Source organism: Pleurodeles waltl, chromosome 12 (assembly GCF_031143425.1).
Source record: "Pleurodeles waltl isolate 20211129_DDA chromosome 12, aPleWal1.hap1.20221129, whole genome shotgun sequence".
NCBI lineage: Eukaryota > Metazoa > Chordata > Amphibia > Caudata > Salamandridae > Pleurodeles > Pleurodeles waltl.
Window position 1 is genome coordinate 287,182,208 of NC_090451.1, and position 20,494 is coordinate 287,202,701.

General features: G+C 38.5%; 2 protein-coding genes across 6 annotated transcripts in view; one reads left to right on the forward strand and one right to left on the reverse strand.

The window, feature by feature from the left end:
- Positions 1-11,398, forward strand: part of LOC138267357 (dipeptidase 2-like) — a 527,669-nt gene extending 516,271 nt beyond the window's left edge. For all 4 annotated transcript variants that reach the window (XM_069216259.1, XM_069216257.1, XM_069216255.1 and 1 more), the window contains one exon: positions 10,593-11,398. In XM_069216259.1, coding sequence (XP_069072360.1) covers positions 10,593-10,805 — 213 coding nt within the window. In that variant the 3' untranslated portion in view covers positions 10,806-11,398. The remainder of the gene's footprint in view (positions 1-10,592) is intronic.
- Positions 11,399-17,724: 6,326 nt separating this feature from the next.
- Positions 17,725-20,494, reverse strand: part of SLC12A4 (solute carrier family 12 member 4) — a 425,396-nt gene continuing 422,626 nt past the window's right edge. The window contains exon 24 of one of the 2 annotated variants that reach the window (XM_069216265.1): positions 17,725-20,395. In XM_069216265.1, coding sequence (XP_069072366.1) covers positions 20,304-20,395 — 92 coding nt within the window. In that variant the 3' untranslated portion in view covers positions 17,725-20,303. The remainder of the gene's footprint in view (positions 20,396-20,494) is intronic. The other variant, XM_069216266.1, reaches the window with a different exon arrangement.

The following is a 20,494-nucleotide window of genomic DNA, read 5'->3' on the forward strand; positions in this document are numbered from 1 at the left end:
GAAAGAATTCAGTTCAGAGGGAACAGAATAAACAAGTGATTTTCCACTACTGCTGCAAAATAAAGCCTTTAGGCCCAGTCAAGCTAAGAAAGCCGTAACACATTCAATATATTTAATACATCAATAAAAATAGGTTAGAACTTTTTAAACATGCATTTATTTTTCTACACACATGTAACTTGCATTAATGAAATTAATTCAATATAAGTACGATTAATACATATGCATTTGGTGCTTTCAATTACACCTCTAATATTAATTCACATTACGTTTCATTTATTATGAACGCGAAACTCATGTTAAAACATACTGCATAATATGAATGGTGGCCACATGGTTCACCATATTTCAAACGTGCATATTTTACAACTCATGTTATTTTCTCTGTTAGACCATTATAGGTAGATTAATTAATCACCATATGCTATCTTCCATGCCACTAATATATTAGTAAACTGACACCAATATATTAGGTTTTTCAGAGGTTTGGTACCCTTCCCAGAAGAGACAATGGGCTCTCCCCTTGATGACCTTCTTTTACTCTCCGATTCAGTCTGGAGTTCCCATATTAGACACAGCTTATTTTCATCTGGTACTCTCTGTGTTCCACGGTAGCATGCTTTTATGTAGGATAAAGCATTTTTCATTTATGCTTTAAAGAAGGTTGATCAATCTTTTCACCCAGCATGAAGGGGTGGAGAAATAATTCAATCAACTATCTTCAAACAAGAAAATTTAAATTGACAGTGCAACTCATGTGGCCACACAAGGAAAACTCCAGTCCGAAATAAAGTTAAGTAGACAATTCTCAAAAGGGTTGACCAAGGTGACGAAAAAGATTCAAACAAACTAACATCAAAAGAACTAAACATTCAACAATGAAAACACAAAACATCAAAAGTGTAATCTGATGGGTAGAAAACAAGTGCTGTTCAGCTCTTAAGCATAAAGGCAGTTTGAAAGTCAATTAAATCTAGCTATCTCAGTTTAGGAAAACCTTACAGAATTAGCAATTCAAAGGTTAGTGTGCTTGGAAAAAAAACATGAGGTTCTGCTCCTAAAGTGAAGGGCAAGAAAGCCTGCAGAAGAATGTCGCTGATCCCACTGGGGAACGGTATATTAAAGTCCACAGTGCAAGGTGATTTGCTCACCCATCACTCTACATGACTCGGAAGGTGTAATTGTCCAATCAAAGTTTATTTTATTAATTGTTTCAGCCTTACAATAGTATAAAAATAGTATCCATAAAACATTAAGAAAGCTTAATTTACATATAAAACAGCTAATCATTAGATAAAAAACAAAACAGCAGCAAAGCAGTTCCTCATAGGCAGTTCACTGATCCTAGAACCACCTTACACATATGTGCGCAAATACAGTACCACCATCTATGACTATAAAAGAACGGCCCCCCCAAATAAGCCAAGAACATTGTGAGGGGGACCCGAAGAAAGTGCTGGTGCATACAACAATTGATAGTGACAAGACATTAAAAAAACATGTACTACTACTGGGCTGACCCTCGATAAGCAGAAGCTGTGAAAGGAAATACAAAGAGGGAGTACTTAGGCATATAACGGTTTTGCCGCAACAAGACATTGAATATGGCTCCTGGGACCCGTCCCATCTATACAGGAGGGAGTAGATAGTTCCATCTCATAAAAAGCATCAAAGCTGGGACCTTCCAAGATCTTATGGTTCAGTCGACCCCAACTTAGCTGGTAGCTCCCTCAAAGAGGGCCGTGCAGCCCATATATATGAGTCAACCAGGTTATGCGCACTGGTGATACCCAGCCTTACACAAAGTGCTAGTGCAGTTTTGGTGCAGCTAGCCCCACTAGATTTAAATAGTGGGTAGAGCCACCATCGTCGAGCCTCGTCAAATTTCCTACAAAACCAGGTAAAGTGGAGAGCATTGTCTACTTCCCCAGGCCTACAGTTGCAGTACTCCAGTCCAGCAGCTAACCTGCAGGTACGAACTAAATAGCCTGTTAGTGCCAGCACACCCGGCCTATATTTTATATTCAGAGAGCACTTCAGGTCAGGGAACAACAGATCCAAATAGTCTGGAAGAGCAGGGTTATAGACGTTGTTAAAGTAGTAGCTTACAATTGATTCGGGCCTAAGTTCCTGGCAGACCCTCATCTTATTGAGTTCTCAATACCAGTCCTTTACCTGGCCCATGGTGCCCGTTACAACTCTGCTGGAATCTACCCACAAAGCCTCTAAATGGAGGTTTTCTAGAATATTTTTAACAATTGCCCCCCACATCCACCACTTGCGGTTTCCTCTTCAAGGGTTTCCAAATACACTGTTGCCTTGGGATTGCGCACAAACCTTACCCGATATGTCACTGGCCTTAGGGCTGCTAGTTCTGATATTGGCACCAGGCTAAGCTCTGTGAAAAGGGCCTTCAGGGGCGTTCCTTACCCTAATCCCAATAATGTTCTCAGGAAATTATTCTCGGCTACTTGTAGCATACTAGTGTTTGCATATCCCCAAAGCTCTTCCCTGTAGAGTGCTGCAGCCACTGCCTTTTGAGCATATACTTTCAGGATGGTACTAATGCTTCTGGCACCATCCTTTCACGTAAACTTCAGTATTGCCCCTAATGCTTGCTTTAGAAACTATAGCTTCCTTCTGCACAAGACTGTCCCAATTTAAACTATCTGAAAACTACACACGCGGATATTTAAAGTGCTTAATGGCATCAATTGGTACATCATTAATCGCTAATTTTCATGTGAGGTTAGGAGATGCCTGCAAGGTCATACCTGTGGTCTTGCTACAATTAATGATCAATTATTTTTCCTCTCAGTATTTCACAAAGCGGGGAAGTAGCCTATGGGCTGCATTTTCTGTGCATTCCATGAGCACTGTGTCATCTGTGATTAAAAATAGGGAACCCTCCTACCGGCTACAACAGGAACATCTAACTGTTCCTCTAGGAGGTAATGACCCATGTCATTCAGGAAGAGGCTAAAAAGTAGAAGTGCCAGAACACAACCTTGCCGGACACCCTTTTGTACCTGGATGGATCTGTGCACTCCCCGCCCATCCCGTGCCTCACTCTGGCTGTTATCTTAGTGCAGTGCTGCTATAGCTTTCACTAAGGAAGCGTCCACCCCTAGGTCCAATAATGACCTCCATAGTTTATCCCTGCCCACCGAGTCGAAGGCAGCTTTTAGGTCTATAAAGACCAAGTACAATGAAGACCTCCTGATTACTGTGAATTTGTGTACAAATATATAGAGCTGGATAGCCTGACCAATTGTTCCCACCCGGGACTGGAAGCCAGCTTGCACTTCTGTCATGACATCCTTGGCTTCCACCCACTCCTGCAGTTAGTTGGGCAAGACTTCCCCTAAAACCTTCCCGGCTCCATCAAGAAGGGAGATCAGTCTTGATTGCCCTTCTTGTAAATCGGAACAATAATGGCAGTGCGCCACGACTGGGGTACTACATTTCGCCCAAGGGCTGCATTAAACACCTTAGTGAGGTGAGTCTAGCCCAATAATAGGGTGTCTTGCAATAGAGGTCTACGGGCACCAGATCATGGTCGGAGCCTTAAACTTCTTCATAGCTCCCAGTGCTCTGATTACTTCTGGATTTATATTTTTATTGCTTTGGGGCAGGTGGACAGAATCTCTAGCGTAAGCTTGGGATCCAGGAGACCAACTGGGTCAGTACTGTATAAAAGACTATAATGGTGAACTCAATCGGCTGGTCCTATTCAAGTTTCTACAGCATTCACTATCCCCTTCCCCACTCTGGCTACCAATTCCCAGAACCTCTTGGAATTATTCTTGTCTGGAGACTTCCTTAGTTCTGCCCATTGTGCATTTTGGGACAGCAGTTTCTTGGCAGCCAGCAGGCACCTGTAGTCTTTTTTACTCTCTCTGAATTTCTCTCCACTGGCGCAGCTATCATGGCTTCTATATTCTCTGAATTTCTCTTCACTGCTGCAGCTATCATGGTGATCAAAGTTCATCATGCAACATGAGGAAAGATTCTGTTACCAACAGGAAAGGCATCCATCTTAGCTCATCCGTACGGGTTGAATCAAATGTATACAGTCTACTTCCACAGTTACTCAATTTACTAGGCTCAAGGTTACTTTCTCAGTCTTACTATGTAGAAAACAATAGGACATCTATTTCCAAGCTAGCATTTTATGAGAACGAAATCTGAAAGAAACATCATGTTAGCAAGAATGACTAAACATTTTTCTACACAATCAGAAAACAGGAGCTAGCGTGCCTCGCTGAGGCTAAGTATAATTAATTTAAATGGCACACATTTATGGCAAGCAAGACACATATAACATTTAAAATTATAAGTTCAACATTAATAATCTTTTTTAGTGTTATTGTTACAGTAGATTGAAAATGAAATAACTAACACATTTATGTAAATATAAAAAAGAACTGCTTTTTCAACAATTGCATGTAACTATTAAAAACTTTCTCTTGAAATTCATTATCGTTTTAGTGCAGACTTAGTTATCATCATAAAGAATCACATGGAATCAAAACATATAGTTATACTTAAAGTTTTACAGCTATACTACACATTCAAATGAATATCCTACACTGAATGCACAATAACATAAGCTTTGAGTGCACCACTTTACCATCAATCTATTGGTGTTTCAAATAAAAAAATGAAAAGAGTGTCAAGTGCAGATGATTTCTGTGACATAAAGGTAGCAATAACATTTCTGCTAGATCATGTATGTGAGCCACTATCTCAATAATCACACCAGCTCCACGGCTGGACAATGCAGCCAAGCCTCAAGCTCACTACTGAGGCAATTCATACGTTCTACAGTATGAGCCCATCAAGTTGACCTTCACTGACAGCTGACCCTTGAGCAGCCATCAAATCGCCTCCTGGGGTTTTCAATGGAGAGAAAAATAGGCTCTGTCATGGAGCTCACAAGAACAGCTCCATCAATGAGTCCATTCACCTTCCCCCTCAACTCCTTTTTTTTCTTTGCAAAAGCGGGAAGAATCCTGACCTATGTTCTTATATTGATTACAAAGTCTTACATTACATAAATATCAAAGGATATAATACTTTTGACATGAGGATTGATAGATCAGATACAAATACTGAGACAACAAGGGGTCGGGAAAACTGACCTGCATTATGGCAAAAACACTAAAACAAGCAAGATGTCTTTTGTGTCACTTTTAAGTACATCTTTACAGCACTAGTGGTAGATTCATATTTCAGATTGGGTTTCCCTTCCTGAAAGTCTCCATTGAAGACTCGGCGTGGAAATACCAAAAGAGATCCCAAAACTGTGTAACTTGCATGGAAAACTAGAAGGCAAACTAATAATTATTCTGGCTGGTCTCCATCATCTCACCTTTAACACCAACAATTTAATATGGATTTAACACTGGAGCCATATGTTAATCGTTGTTTTCTTCATATGACTAGGAGTCGCCTAGAAACTTTCACCCAAGTCAAATAAATATATATGTTTTAATTTCTTGTTGAACTTGAACATTTAATACTCTGTGATTTATATAGAAATACTTTAAGTAAATAGTAGCAAGTAAATGTCTCTTTTTGAGCAATAAATGAAGTCTTCATTGACACACATTATACGTGCAATTCCCATGAGAATTTTGAGTTTTACATATGTTAGTCCTATGGTGTAATCTATGAGAGAAGAGTCACAACATACCACCTCAATTTGTTGTCCTGACATTTTCTAAAATCAAGTGATGAATAGTGCATACAGAAGCTACACATATTCTGCTTCACAAACCCCACAAGGCACTTTCAGCCAGAACAAAGCAAAAAATACCTTGAAAATATGTGAAATACCGGTCACCAAATAATTAGGTATTATGCAAGATTTTGCTTGAATATAAAAATGTCAGAAATGCCTAAATATATATTGATACTCCAATGGAAAACCTTTCTTCACAACTTGCACTGATCTAATTCCCCAGGGAGGTACTAGGTAGTAATTGTCTTCCTATAGTACCTTTTGAACAGAAGCTATACTTAATCTTTTCTCTTTGAAAGACTCAATGGCAGTGAAGTAAAAGGAAAATGGTGTGACAGGAAGTATTGACTGAACGTGTACTGGAAGTAGGCCAGCACCACCTGTGTCTCCATTAGCCTATACTAGGCACTGCAGTTTCATTTTCGGTCTTGGTGTTCTCCATGGTGAGCTTACATAAGACATAATACCGGTTTCCATAGGGCCAATGTATACTTTTCTTCCTCTCAGCTAGGGATGATTCGGTTTTCTATTAGATCTATAAATGCTCCACACTGTACTTGGAATACTCTGCAAAAGCAGTGGTCCTCTCCAGCAATTTTCCTCACAGAGACCAACAGTCTATTTCATGTTATCTCAGTGGGAAGACAAGCCAAGAGCTAACTTGGATCAAAAGAACTCCACTGCCAAGAAGGTTGCCCTTGTGATTTTCGGGTAATTATAAGTTACAGTAATAGTCATGCAAAAGAGCTTCTGCAAAACACTCAGCCTGTAGCCATTGTGAACCTTTGAGGGACTTGGATCTGCATGAACCAAGACAATCTTTTTCTTCCCCTCTCTCCTCCACTCGATGACGCATCAGTCGACAGACACTTAAAGCCACTTCCCCATGTCCTGGTACAATGTGCTATGAGAAAGTCCATTCTTCCAGTCTCAGCTCTTGTGGCCCTGCTTCAATCCTTAGTCCAACCTTCTCATTCATGTACTGATAAAACTTCGTCCATCCTCTTCAAAGACATGCACCTTAATAGATTTGTTTGGCCATTCCTGTGTGATGTACACAAGTTCTTCCACACTCAGACAGCAATTCATGTTACCCTCCCATTGCTGTCTTGTTGGGCTCTGTCTGCTTCCCCATTTTGGTATCACCTCTGTCTGTGCAACCATCAGGGCCACATTGCAGAAGAGGAGCATGCATCTATTTAGCACCCGTTCCCTCGAAAAGCCCTCCCTTGGTGTATAGTACTGGTATTGGTTCCCCTAGGATCCTGCTAGGGACCTCCTCCTAAAAGATGTGGATTTTGACAGTCTCAAAGTGTGCACAAATGTAATTCCCTGTGTGCATATCCACAGGCACCTATTCATCACTGGTAATTCCACTCTGAATAATCTATTTTTAGTATAGTAAGCTTGGTGCACACTCTTGAGTTGGATCAACCTAAAACCTGCTTGAATCACCACTTCCTCTGGATACCTCCAGGCCTCCCTCCACGCATCCTCCAGTCTGCCCAGATCCACCTACCATCCCTTGAGTAGCTTCTGTAGTGGGGGATCACTATTATACAGAAGCATGTTGTACATGGCAGAAATCTGGTGGTAGTGGAGAGGGACTCCCAGTACTCTATTCCAGTGGACTTGCCTCTGGTGTCTCAGTCTCAAAGTTAATGAGAACTCAACGTTTTGGTCCCTGGCTAGGTCATATTGGGATTGAAGGTGCTGGAAAGTCATCATTCTCTGGTTCACCCATGCATCTCCCAGTTTTGAGATTCATACCAAATTGCATTTCCTATGGCCCTCAATTCCCTGCAGCGGTGCCAATCCCTCCACCTCCCAAAGTGGAGCTGCCAGGGTGAGCACTCCCCACCAAGCTAATCATGCAGTTGCTTTTTTCTAGGAGTTTATGACCATTGTGGTAGGAGCTGGTAGTCCTTCTGGGTTCTTCTTCCCGTATATCCACTTGACATATACGTGCTGCTCCAAGGACCTCATGTCCATCCAAAGGAAAGACTTAGTCTCGTCAGCAGAGGACCACTCATTGAGTATCACCAATATGGTTGCCCAATAATAGAGGCAGAGGTTTGGCTGAACGATTACCCCATTGCCACCTTTCTTGTGAATGTCTTCATCACTACGCATAGCACGCTTCCATCCCAGAGCAAGCGCCTACTCTCTGCATCGACCTATTTTAAGATTTGTTAAGGGACGTCAAGCAGGACGTTTTGCAGTGCATACAGAAATTTCAGCAAACATAGACAATCTTGACAATGTGAAGAGCCTTACAAGGATAGTTTTGCCAAGACAGGAAACAACACTATATTGCAGGAAGACAGAATTATCCATTGTTTAGATGCACAATGAAACATTTAATTCCAGAACTAGGCAATGGTGGCCCATCTACAAGCAGCTTCTTGGTCTTTAGATAATGAGTTGCAATAGTGACAAGTCTTTCTAGACACATCTCATCAGTCCTAGTGCCACAGTAGAAATTTAGTCTGAATAATGTAAGGCTGTAATACCCACAGAGGAAAGCATTGAGGCTTTATCTGCTTCCAAGTTAGGCAAACAGTGATTGGCATGCCAGATCGAAGTGAACTGTGTTTTTTTATAATAATTTTGCTTTCTTCATATTCAATATATAACATTTTTAGCTCACCAGTTCATTCCTAGGGGATCACTTATCTAGCAACCCCCAATGACAGTTCTAGCAGGGAAATTGAATTGCTTGGCAGAGAACATGGAGACATTGTACTTAACACCCAATATTCTGCAGCCTTCTGATTTAATTTACCAAGTTTTCTCTCTACATATTACTTTCTCTATGTCTGCAATATAATAGCTTGGCGAGAATTGCTGTGGTCCGATGCTCAGAAGTGCTCTTGGCACACATGCCAGCTGGACACACTGAAAAGCATATTTAAGGTCAACTTTGCAATCAGTTCTTTGCTAAAGTTCTTCTAAAAAAGCTATTTAACCTTCACTAAGCAACCTGAGACTTTAATTCTTACCTCATGTCTCCAAGTAGCCAAAATAGTAGTCTCTACCTAAGTAACCATCCATGCTACATTTCAGGGATTCTGCCTCCACATCTAGTCTACCTCTCATCTTTTGCTCTTACTCAAAAATTGACCATTGTTTGACAGCTATTTTGAGAGGGAAACATCAGCAAGAAAATTGGCAATTACAAGCCCATGCCACATGCTACTTCTATAAAAGTTGTGACGGTGGTTTGTTTTAAAAGAGGTACAACACGAGTGGTTGCACTGATTTTTTTGCAGCTATATTCTTAGACCCCGAGACATACATCATTTTATCAGCCATTACAAGTCTATTTGTTGTAACAACGAGGATAGTATAAAATAGACCTTCTGACTTTCCCAATTCTTTGACCTTCGTTTGGTGCTGTTGATGGGGTTTGCTCTTACCAGACCTCACCTCATCTGGGGCCTACAGGACCCACCTAACATCTGAATATGCCAATGTATCCCCTACAACTTACTCAAAGCCTCCTTCCTATCATACCACCAATGTCACATGCCCCTTGAGATGTGGTTCAACTACACCCGCTAAAGTACCCACTATCTTCATGCCAAGACAGATGCTCAGCATAACAGAGGCGAGCACACCAGTCACTCACCATCAGCACTAGCTCTTCACTTCTCCCAACCTTTAGAGAAGGTTGGGTGTTGCACTTACCTACTCACTACTGGTCTGCTTGAAAGAGGTAAGGAAGGATCAATTTTCACAATCTCTTCAATACCACTGGCCTTAAGTTAACAACATCAGGTTATTGGCATTCTACAAAATCGTATTGTTGCTGCCTACATTTTTAAGGATGTTAGCAATTTAATAAATTACTCAGGGACAACAAAGGAGTCACAGAGTTACCAAAGATAACATTCGATTTCTTTGGGTGCTAGCTATACACAAGATGATTGGGAGACCCTCCACCACCCACATTTGTTAATAAAATAATCACATTTTTAGTGAGAAAACCTCAACCCCTCCCTTTTATTAATTACCCTTACCACTCTATGCCCCTACCCAACCCAAAACACCCTTAGCACACAATATCCCTAACCACTCTTAAACCCTATAAATACTCTTACAACCCAATACACTTACAAACCCCTAAACCATAACAATACCCTTGCCACCCCTAAACCCTAAAAACACAAATACAATCCCTTCCCAAGCCTAAACCCGAAAAATACCCTTACCACCCAATACCCATACCAACCATGTGTGTGTGTGTTTGTGTGTATATATATATATATATATATATATATATATATATATATACACACACATATACACACCCACATATACACACACACACACGTTATACCTACATCTCACATGCATACATAATTACCTTACTAGGCTTACCATGTGTGATACAATCACCAAAAAATGCATGTGTGGTACGTGCCTGCGTGTTAAAACCTGCATGGCAAAGGCACTGCGTGGTTAACCCTGCGTTGCAAAGGATGTTTCCCCCTGAAATTATGTAAATGGTTGTGATAAAGGGTGATTACCTATTAGGATCCATGTTGCACATCAAAGAGAGCAACTTTCAGAAAATAATACTTTTAATTAATTGTTTGTGAACTACATAATTCCTGATCGTGCCATACATGGCTATTGAAGATTAACATTGAGGTGGTAAGTAAAGGTGCTGAGATGTCTAGACAGTGCTTTTTCCATGAAATACCACAGGTTTTAGGATATTTAAGACTGTCTAAACAAGCAGGTGAGAATGCAAATGAATATTAAAACTTTGTTCTTTGCAATATGGCAATTTATAGAACATATGTTCCTTTCATGTATCATTTGTTTTGAATATTTACAGGTTAGAGACAACAGCAACTTGAAGCCAGACGAGGCGGAAATCTCAGTTAATGAAGTGAATAACTCATGTCGTTTGAATTTTGCAAATATTGTCATAGCAAACAAGAAACATAATATATCAGGAAAAAACTCCCAAGAAAAGGATACATCTTCTGTTATAACGATTTTCAGTATGCTCACATGTATATGTTTGCAAGTAGTGTTAGTACGATGAATGAGTGCTCATATAGAAAGTATTTACAATCTGCTTTTTGCAACTACACTTCATTATACATCTGTAAACATAGCACTTGATATAATTGCACATTTAGATTGAATTGATTTTTCAATATACATGTATTCTTTGGAAAATGTTGATTGCAATGCTTTCAAGTATGTCACTAGACATTGGAATTAACTTTATTGTGCTAAATTCGGCCGTCATTTATTCTACCTCAATAAGACTGAGGCAAGCTTGCCTCGTTCATGCCCACACAATTTGCACTGATAGAACCTTCTGAACACAAACCTGTTTATTTTTAATGGTGGTCCACAGCTTTAAAAAGAGGGTTCTTTCATATTAAGAATGTTAAAGTAACCCAAGGACTATAACACAACTAAACCCTTCCGACAAGAACAGAAGAAATGCATATAAAAAGGGAAAAACAGATTGAAAAGAATGTTACTGGTCTCTAAAAGTATTTGTAATGTATTGGAAATGTACTAAGGGGGTACAGAACTACCAAACTGAGTAATTCAGCAGTTAGCATATGAAGAGATGAGAGCCCACATTGAAGTTTTTTTATCTATCTAGAAAGTCTTTATTTAAGATGTACACAAATCCATTCCGGTCATGATAATTGAAGGTTAAACAATCATTGGTGCATAGATATATCCAAATGTAGCAGCCAACACGTGTTTCGCGCCTTGCGGTAATTTTACCTGGGGCTTTCTCAAGGCTACAAAATAATACAGAATAAGTAAATTAAGATCACTGAGATACCTATTTAAGGTGAGTTAGTCGATAGAGGTTGATCATGCAATATGACATGCATCGTTGTGTCCATCCTGTTTTTGGAATCAAGAAATTAAATATATTGATAAAGTCGGTGAGAAAAAGGAAAAAAGAAACAAAGTTTTGGTGTAATGTCAAGAGTTGTGAGTAGGTGATACCAATCCTAAGGTAAGCAGATAGTGATTATTGAAGCTATCCTGGAAAGAAAACGGAAAGATAACTCATCAGGAATCACCCATGGTGAAAAGTTCGTATTCATGATAATGTGAGCAGACTTCATAGTTATTCCTCGTTGGAAGTTAGTTACTGGCATAATATAACTGCCTTACACCAAAAGTTTTTACGTTGTAAATTTGTGAATATTTTAATAAGCGCTTATAGGTATTTTGAAGAAATGAAAAGTAAAAGGAATCATACCAATGCAGTATTCAATGTTATGACATCACATCATTTTGATCAAATGGTCTATAATATTAAAATAAAAATTGAGAATGATCTAAACCTTTAAGGGAATTAATCAGCCTAAGTTATTATGAGGAAATGATTAGGTAGGAACATCGTTTAGTTGCATAGTATGCATTAGTTTATGCATAAATTTAGAAAAGAGGCATCAGAAATAGTGCACACTTCACTGACCACATTAGTCCCATTTTGAATGTCAACTGAATGTTTATAATACTTGTTAACCTAAAGTGAAGGTCCTCCTTATGTTTGTAGAGAGGCTAGATAAAGTCTCAAAGTCTTCAAATTATTATCAGTGGAAAGATGTGCGCTTACCCCAATACCATGTAATTTTTCTCTTCCGAGAGAAAGGCAGCGTGTTGCCGCACTCGGGTCTTACTTAGGCGACATCTTGGAAAAGTTTTTTCTGCGTGAGCGTCTATAAAAGGACTGTCCCGTGTTGGTTTAGTCCTTTTACGCTTTTGTTTAATAGCGATGTAGAACCTCCATACGCGTTACTGGCGCCATTTTGAAACATATCAGAAAGCCCATATTAGTGGCAGGAATAACTCTAGATTAGAGCTAACTGTTGCCATAAATTATAAATTTGAACTAAATTATTCAGAAAGTCTGTTAAACACGAAATTCCACTGTGGTCTTAATTCCCAAAATATTAAGCTAATTGACATTCAATAATGAGAATAGAAATATGGCCTCACAAAATATGAAGAAAACAATATAAACATATTTCAAATAAAGATGTTGATCATGTCACATTCATACTTGTTACTTCAATAATGAGTAAACGACAGACAAGTAAAAATAAAAGTAAATGCAAAATTAGAAGGAAAGAAGGAAAAGGGAGGAAGTGTGAGCAAAAATTCTAAGATTTATAATAGCTTGTCCTAATATCAGTAATTTACAATTATAGAAATGCATGAAATATGCAGTCAGGGCATAGATTCTAAGAAATAAGATAAAAAAAATTAAAAAGTAATTTATGGCAACAGTTAGCTCTAATCTAGAGTTATTGCTGCCACAAATATGGGCTTTCTGGTATGTTTGAAAATGGCGCCGGTAACACGAATGGAGCTTCTACATCGGTATTAAACAAAAGCGTAAAAGCACTAAACCAACACGGGACGGTCCTTTTATAGACGCTCACACGGAAGAAACCTTTCCAAGATGCCGCCTAAGTAAGACGCAGAAACACGCTGCCTTTCTCTCGGAAGAGAAAAATTACATGGTATTGGGTTAAGCGCACATCTTTCCACTGATAATAATTTGAAGACTTTGAGACTTTATCTAGCCTCTCTACAAACATAAGGAGGACCTTCACTTTAGGTTAACAAGTATTATAAACATTTAGTTGACATTCAACATGGGACTAATGTGGTCAGTGAAGTGTGCACTATTTCTGATTCCTCTTTTCTAAATTTATGCATAAACTAATGCATACTATACAACTAAAAAATGTTCCTACCTAATAATTTCCTCATAATAACTTAAGCTGATTAATTTCCTTAAAGGTTTATATCATTCTCAATTTCTCTTTTAATATTATAGACCATTTTATCAAAATGATGTGATGTCATAACATTGAATACTGCATTGGTATGATTCCTTTTGCTTTTAATTTCTTCAAAATAACTATAAGGGCTTATTACAATATTCACAAATTAACAACATAAAAACTTTTGGTGTAAGGCAGTTATATTATGCCAGTAACTAACTTCCAACGTGGAATAACTAAGAAGTCTGCTCACATTAACATGAATACGAACTTTTCACCATGGGTGACTCCTGATGAGTTATCTTTCCGTTTTCTTTCCAGGATAGCTTCAATAATCACTATCTGCTTACCGTAGGATTAGTATCACCTATTCACAACTCTTGACATTACACCGAAACTTTGTTTCTTTTTTCCTTTTTCTCACCAACTTTATCGATATATTTAATTTCTTGATTCCAAAAACGGGATGGACACAATGATGTATGTCATATAGCATGATCAACCTCTACCGACTACTAACTCACCTTAAATAGGTATCTCAGTGATCTTAATTTACTTATTATGTATTATTTTGTAGCCTTGAAAAAGCCCCAGGTAAAATTACTGCAAGGGGCGAAACACGTGTTGGCTGCTGCATTTGGATATATCTATGCACCAATGATTGTTTAACCTTCAATTATCATGACAGGAATGGATTTGTGTACATCTTAAATAAAGACTTTCTGGATATTAAAAAAAACTTCAATGTGGGTTCTCATTTCTTCATAAGCTTCGGATTTACCTATAGGGGTTTGGTCCATACCCCTAAACTTTGAGTTCCCACATAATTTAATTTGGTATTTACTAAGGAAGGGCATTTTTGGACCTCTCCATATTTGTTAAGATTAATTCAGCAGTTAGTTTACCCCAAGGAACAGGACAAAATCTGTGACTCAATTGCTTGTGCTTTTTAAATGATGGCAAAAAGTAGAAACTAGTTTCAGATTCGCTCATCCATCTAAAGTAAGTCTCACTTTCTCTAGCAAAATTCCCCAAAATTGTTAAAGACTGAAGATTAATGGACTATACCGAACAATCATTTGGAAACCTAAAACCAGCCAGGTTGTTCCAGTGATTGTACAATAGTCGTAGACTGGAGGCGGTGCTGCTACAAATACAAATAACACAAATGCGTGTCTATGTACTGGTCAGGTAATATTCTCAGCCTCATCGCTGCTACAAGCTACTACATACTAAGTATATGCATAAATCACATCCACACTCCTTTTTTAGATAATAAAAACCTCAATTAATGATTTAGTCATGAGCAAATTGGTTAATCAATTTCCTTTCTCAGACTGCCTGACTGCTACTCGACAAAGTGTTTACATTCATCACTGGATCCCTCTTCAATCTCCCCAAACAAATCTGTGCATCCTACTTCTATAACACAAGGAAGGATGGCTATCTGCAACAAACTAGGCTTTATTTAAACTACTTAGCCAAAACCATTTCGATATGCACCTGCCCTGCAAAATGTAAACTCGTGACGGCCTTCTGATCGGCAGTGCAAATCCAGTTTCAGATCTTACAACCTTCTTACTCCAGAGGAATAAAATAACACACATTCCCACTGATGCACACTTCATTTTCACCCAGAATCATAATGTGGGACAATCCTTATCTACTGACACACCTACTTACAAATTACTAAGAAGGTACCCATACTGCACCACTGAATTAATAATTTACATGTTTACATTCTACTTTCTCCTACTTTATTTTCAAGAACTGCGCTTCTGCGTCTATAGCACCTTTAAATGTTTATACCTAGATAATAGAGATTCAATGTGTCTCTGTTTTTATGCTGTGCATTCCCTCTGGTAGAATGCTTCAATAAACAAACAATTGTAGATCTAATGTGTTGCTTTTGTCAAGTTGTTGTTGACCTATCACACGATTATAATAAATGAATGGGTCTATATTGCTACACCTTTAGATAAAACGTTAGGAGAATGTTTTTAAGGCATACAATAACCCTATTGCTCAAATTAGGAGTTTTCTGAGATACCTGTGATAACTCAGGTTACCACAAATATATCCCATTCAGTAGTCTGCTGGCTAATGCCACACTCCACCAGCTTCCATGTCAAACCTAGCAGGAAAACAAATTGAATAATTACCAGGGCATGTGGATTTTGGTACGTTTGCCAAATTAAGCATTACGGTTCCCATTATCATGGGACAGAACAAGTAAGTGGAAGTTATTCATAGGCCCCAATACATTACATACCCATGGTGCCAGATTTTATCGGGTAAAAAACAAATATCAGCCCCAAAACAGGATCATTTGTAATGAGGGCTTATGATTCTTGTTCTCAGCTGAATTCACATTTTTTATGGCAAGTGGGCTGCAGGGAGGACAGCAACAAGCTTCGAGCAGTGGCTGGTATGATACCCAGCATAGATGCATTAAGATCGGGACAATTCAAAGAGGAACAAAGGCTGGCTCCTTTTTCGTCAATCTGGTTGCTAGAAGCTGCAAGTAAAATAATATTCTTACACAAGCATGCAGCCTTCGCCTTTGGGATATGTGCAGCTTATTGTTCAGGCCTGTATTCTGCGTGCTCCACTGTGGCTGATGGGGTGACATTGGGTGAAATATATTATATCCCTGGAGCCCACCATAACAGGCTATATTGGCCACTAAAGGCCCACAACAGCGTTAAAGGCCCGAGCCAAAGGGGAGGGCCTTTAACAAGGGAGTGGGACTTTAATGTCCGGTATAGCCCAGCTACAGAAGGCTTTAAGGCTTTTAGAACATTCCGCCACTAGAGGGCAGAATGTTCTAATAAATAAAAAAAAGTCCTCACAGAGCCAGAGGGCATTGAAATCCCCTCAGGCTCCATGAGGCCTTTGTTCACAGCTGTTGTTGTGAACAAAGAACATTGAAATGATAACGCCCCTGGATTTTACCGGCCAGTAAAAGCCCAGAGCACTCCATTGTCTCCAATGGAGTTTGCAACATTGCACTGTTCTAATTTGTGTTAGCCAATCTGGATGCCTGCTTGGAGCCATCTCAGTGAAAGAATTGTCGAAACAGATATGGTGGAGCTTGAGTAGACTTTAGAAAATGAGGGGTAAGGAGTTGTAAAGCACACACAACTGATTCCCTACAGCACTTTTTGAAGGGTGGTTAGGTGTGGGAGTGTGTCTGGAATCAAATAAGGTGAAAATGCTAATCAATGAAAAGAAGAGAAATTAGAGCAACAAAGTGAACAAATGGTAAGTAATGGGCAGACCTGAAGCTCTTTTTAGTAACTTTTAGTTAGCAATAAGTAATTGCAATCGACAGCTCATGCACTGTCTCAGGGACACCTAGAAATTATTGTGTAATGGTCAGCCATTCTAACTGTACGGTGTCACCTTACATTATAGTATGCATTATTCCAGAAAAAAGGCATCTTTCATTGTGTTGGGTCACGGATTAACCACTGGCTTGACCACTAATTGAGTATAAAAAGTAATTTTCCTAACTATTGGTCCAATCAAGGAAGGCTCACCTTGGCTTCCAACAGAAATCATCCTTATCTCCGTCACTTTGTTCCTGCATTCCTTAAAGGATGTCCTCCAATGACAGTTGTGAGTTTCAACTATATGCAGATCATGATGTTTACAAGAAAGGTCTAGGTGGACACAAATGAAATATCATTATATTCACGTGGCTTCTGAATACCACATCATGTTAAGTGGGACCACCCCGATAATTGTAGCATTAGAGACAGGAAAAAAGTGTTATACAGGGGGCCTAAAAAATGCTCTGAACTGTGGGTATTCACAAAAAACCTGTTTCCAATCATGGAAAATCAGTTGAGTAAATCACCAGCGTAGGGAGAAGAAAGAATTTACCCATAAATGGAAAGATTTTTCCTGCGAGGGAAAAAAAAAAAAAAATAAAAAACTTACACTGGCAAAAGTAAAATTTACATAATTTACTCTTTTTTTACTTGAATTTACAAGCCTCCTTCTGAATAGAAGTGACATATCACTAAAGACAGAAAGTGATCAAACGTTTCATGAATTAAATTGCTAAGTACTCCGTAGGATCCAACATATGCAAAGTGCTTTAAAAAGTTTCCTTTGTTCAGGAAAGAATAGATGTCCTCAGCCAATCTGGATATTGAACAAAATATGGAATCGACAATATTACATAGTCAAGAGTTTTTTATTGAGAAAGAAAATAACCACTGAATTCACGATTTACAGCTCAGTGAAAGAGCGTGCAAGAATATCAAAATAATAAAGTACTTTTCATGAAGGTTGTTATTACTTAATTGCTGTCCATCTAGCTACAACTGCAGTTGTTCATTTATTTTGTAAATATGGTAACAATTTATTTTTACCAACAGAAATATTAAACAGAAAATAATACTTTTAAACATAGGATCCAAAACATACATCATTTTCACTTAAAAACAAAACGGTGAGAACTGTCCAGGCTACTACATTCTGTGGGTTGTGCTTGCAAAACTGTTTGTAAAGCTATGTTACCTTGGAAACTAGCAATACCTGGGCAACAGTTTACCACTCTAGTCAATGACAAAAATAGAGATTGTTGTGAGGATAAAATGAACCTTTTTCAATGTTGATAAAAATCTAGGAGGCTATCCTATCTCTTTCATGTTTTTCGAATGCAAACTTGGACTAGCTAGGGCTGCAACTTAAACAGTGATTTAAGTATATGAATGATTTAAGGATACTGTACCTATTAAGCAATAGGTGGGTGTCTGGTTGTTGATTGAAATTTTGAACACGTTGTTGTTGTATTGATTAAATAACTGCATTTGGAAACTTTTCGACCCACCGATTTTTTCATGGAAAATTAAAAAAATACTGTCTTGGTTGTAGTTGCAGAACCTAGGCTTGACAGAAATTCACTCACCTAACCGAGACAACAATATATCTACCCCAGATGCAAAAGCAGCTACATCATTACGTTTATTCATATGCCTTTCACAAATAAATATAAAAAAATAAATAGGGACCTGCGTTGAATCGCAGGTCCACAAACTTTAGAAACTATGCCTTGTGTACTTATCTACAATACGTCAAAAGTCTTATACACTACATCAAGACAATATGTTAAAAATATCCTATTCGTTTATTAAAAACACTATACATTTTTAAGCAATAATGTTAATTATAATCCCTGCAATAACTATAGAAAATGCAGTAAATCTAGGGGAGTATGAAGGTTCTGAATTTTGTTTCAGGAAATACAAGTGCAGCATTTTAAATTATAGATACTTTTTTATGGGTATATCGAGGTCTACAATACTAAAAAAAAAAAAAAAGAAAAAAAAAAAAACTGACTTTTTGTTGTGTTCTAAGTGTTTTACAAACCCTTATCCCAGCTGCAACAAGGCCCAAACTACTGGGCAGTCCTTCATGACCTTTACCACTAACCAGCCAAGGAATGACATTTATTTAATATAATGACCAAGGAAAAATGCTGCTAATCCCTTAGCTTCTTTTAACAACGTCTTCAGATAGGGACAATTACTGATGTGAAAAATTGTGGGAAGAAGTAGGGGGATGCAGGTGTACATGGGCATAAAACATCTGTTGACAACAACCTCGCTCATAAGACTTTTTTTCTCTAGGAAGTGCATTTGAAAAACTCTTCACTCTAAATGGCATTCCTTTTACTACAACAAAAGAAACTGCAGTGAAAATCGTAGTGTTCACCTCTGATGAGCCTTAGTCCTCATACGTACCTTTCTACTCATTGGAGCGATGCCCCAGAAGGAACACACCATATTGATCCCCAGTACCATGGTTAACCACTAATGAGCCATGGGCATGAAGGAAGGAACCTCATCTGTAAAGTTTGTGCCGTGGCCTCGCTGAGACAGATCCCTTTTTTGAGGGAATGTCTGAGAAGTTAACTCCCGAACTGAATGAGACCTTTAAATTGTCTACTGACGTTATGGTTCCTCGATTATAAGATTGGGGGTGGGGTGTGAAACAGCTATTTGTAGGTGGGGGGGTTCATCTTTTGGCCAGAAAAGTATTCAGAGCTATACATATGTTACACAGTAAAACATATATTAATGGATGGCATTCTTACATAAGGAAGCAAAACTTTAAAACAAACACATGATGTAACCACAGTCCCACAAGTCTGGGGGTTCAAGAGAAAAAAAAAAAACTTCTTAGTGTGTATGTGCTAATGTACAGGTGCAAACTGTTTAATGTAAGATTGCCATTAACACATGATTTTTTTAGCTGAAATTGAGTTAGTTGGAATTTCACCCATAAATAAACAGATATAGGTTTAACAGCCATGCCTTTCACTTAATGCAAATGTGGGATTGAGAAATGTAACCTGTGTGGGTGCACGCAGAATGTTAAGCTCTGTGATTACTTGTGAGTCAGTGCAGAACACAGAATGTTAGAAGAATAAAACTGCGGATCTACATGTCTAAGAATTTTTTTTCTTTAAACGTTTTTATATGAATTTGTCACTTTTATGCATATGATGGGGCATTTAAAGTCAAGTTTTTTTTCCAGGGGCGTTCATCCATTGACATTTATACAAAATAAAATAAAAAATACTGCTCTAAGGAGTTGGTTATCCCACTCTTCTGTACAAGTTCATGACAAATGAATGAGCATTTAAAAAAGGGTGTGAGGCGGGAATGGAAAAAGGTCTTCTCCTTTCGAAACTGGAATGTCCATTTTCATTCAGAAGGCAGCCAAGGAAAGGAGTGCAAGTTTGCAGCTCAGGAGTAAATCGTGATAACTTCCCTACCACCCCCTCGCACAAGTAGCACCCTCTCCAAGCCTTCGGTTAAGACCTCTAGAAACTCCATGTCTGTAACAAAGTAGTTAAGGATTCAATAACAGTAGTTTGATTTCTCACCTTTTAAGAACACATGACCATTCATAATAATTCATCTTCAACCTTACAGCT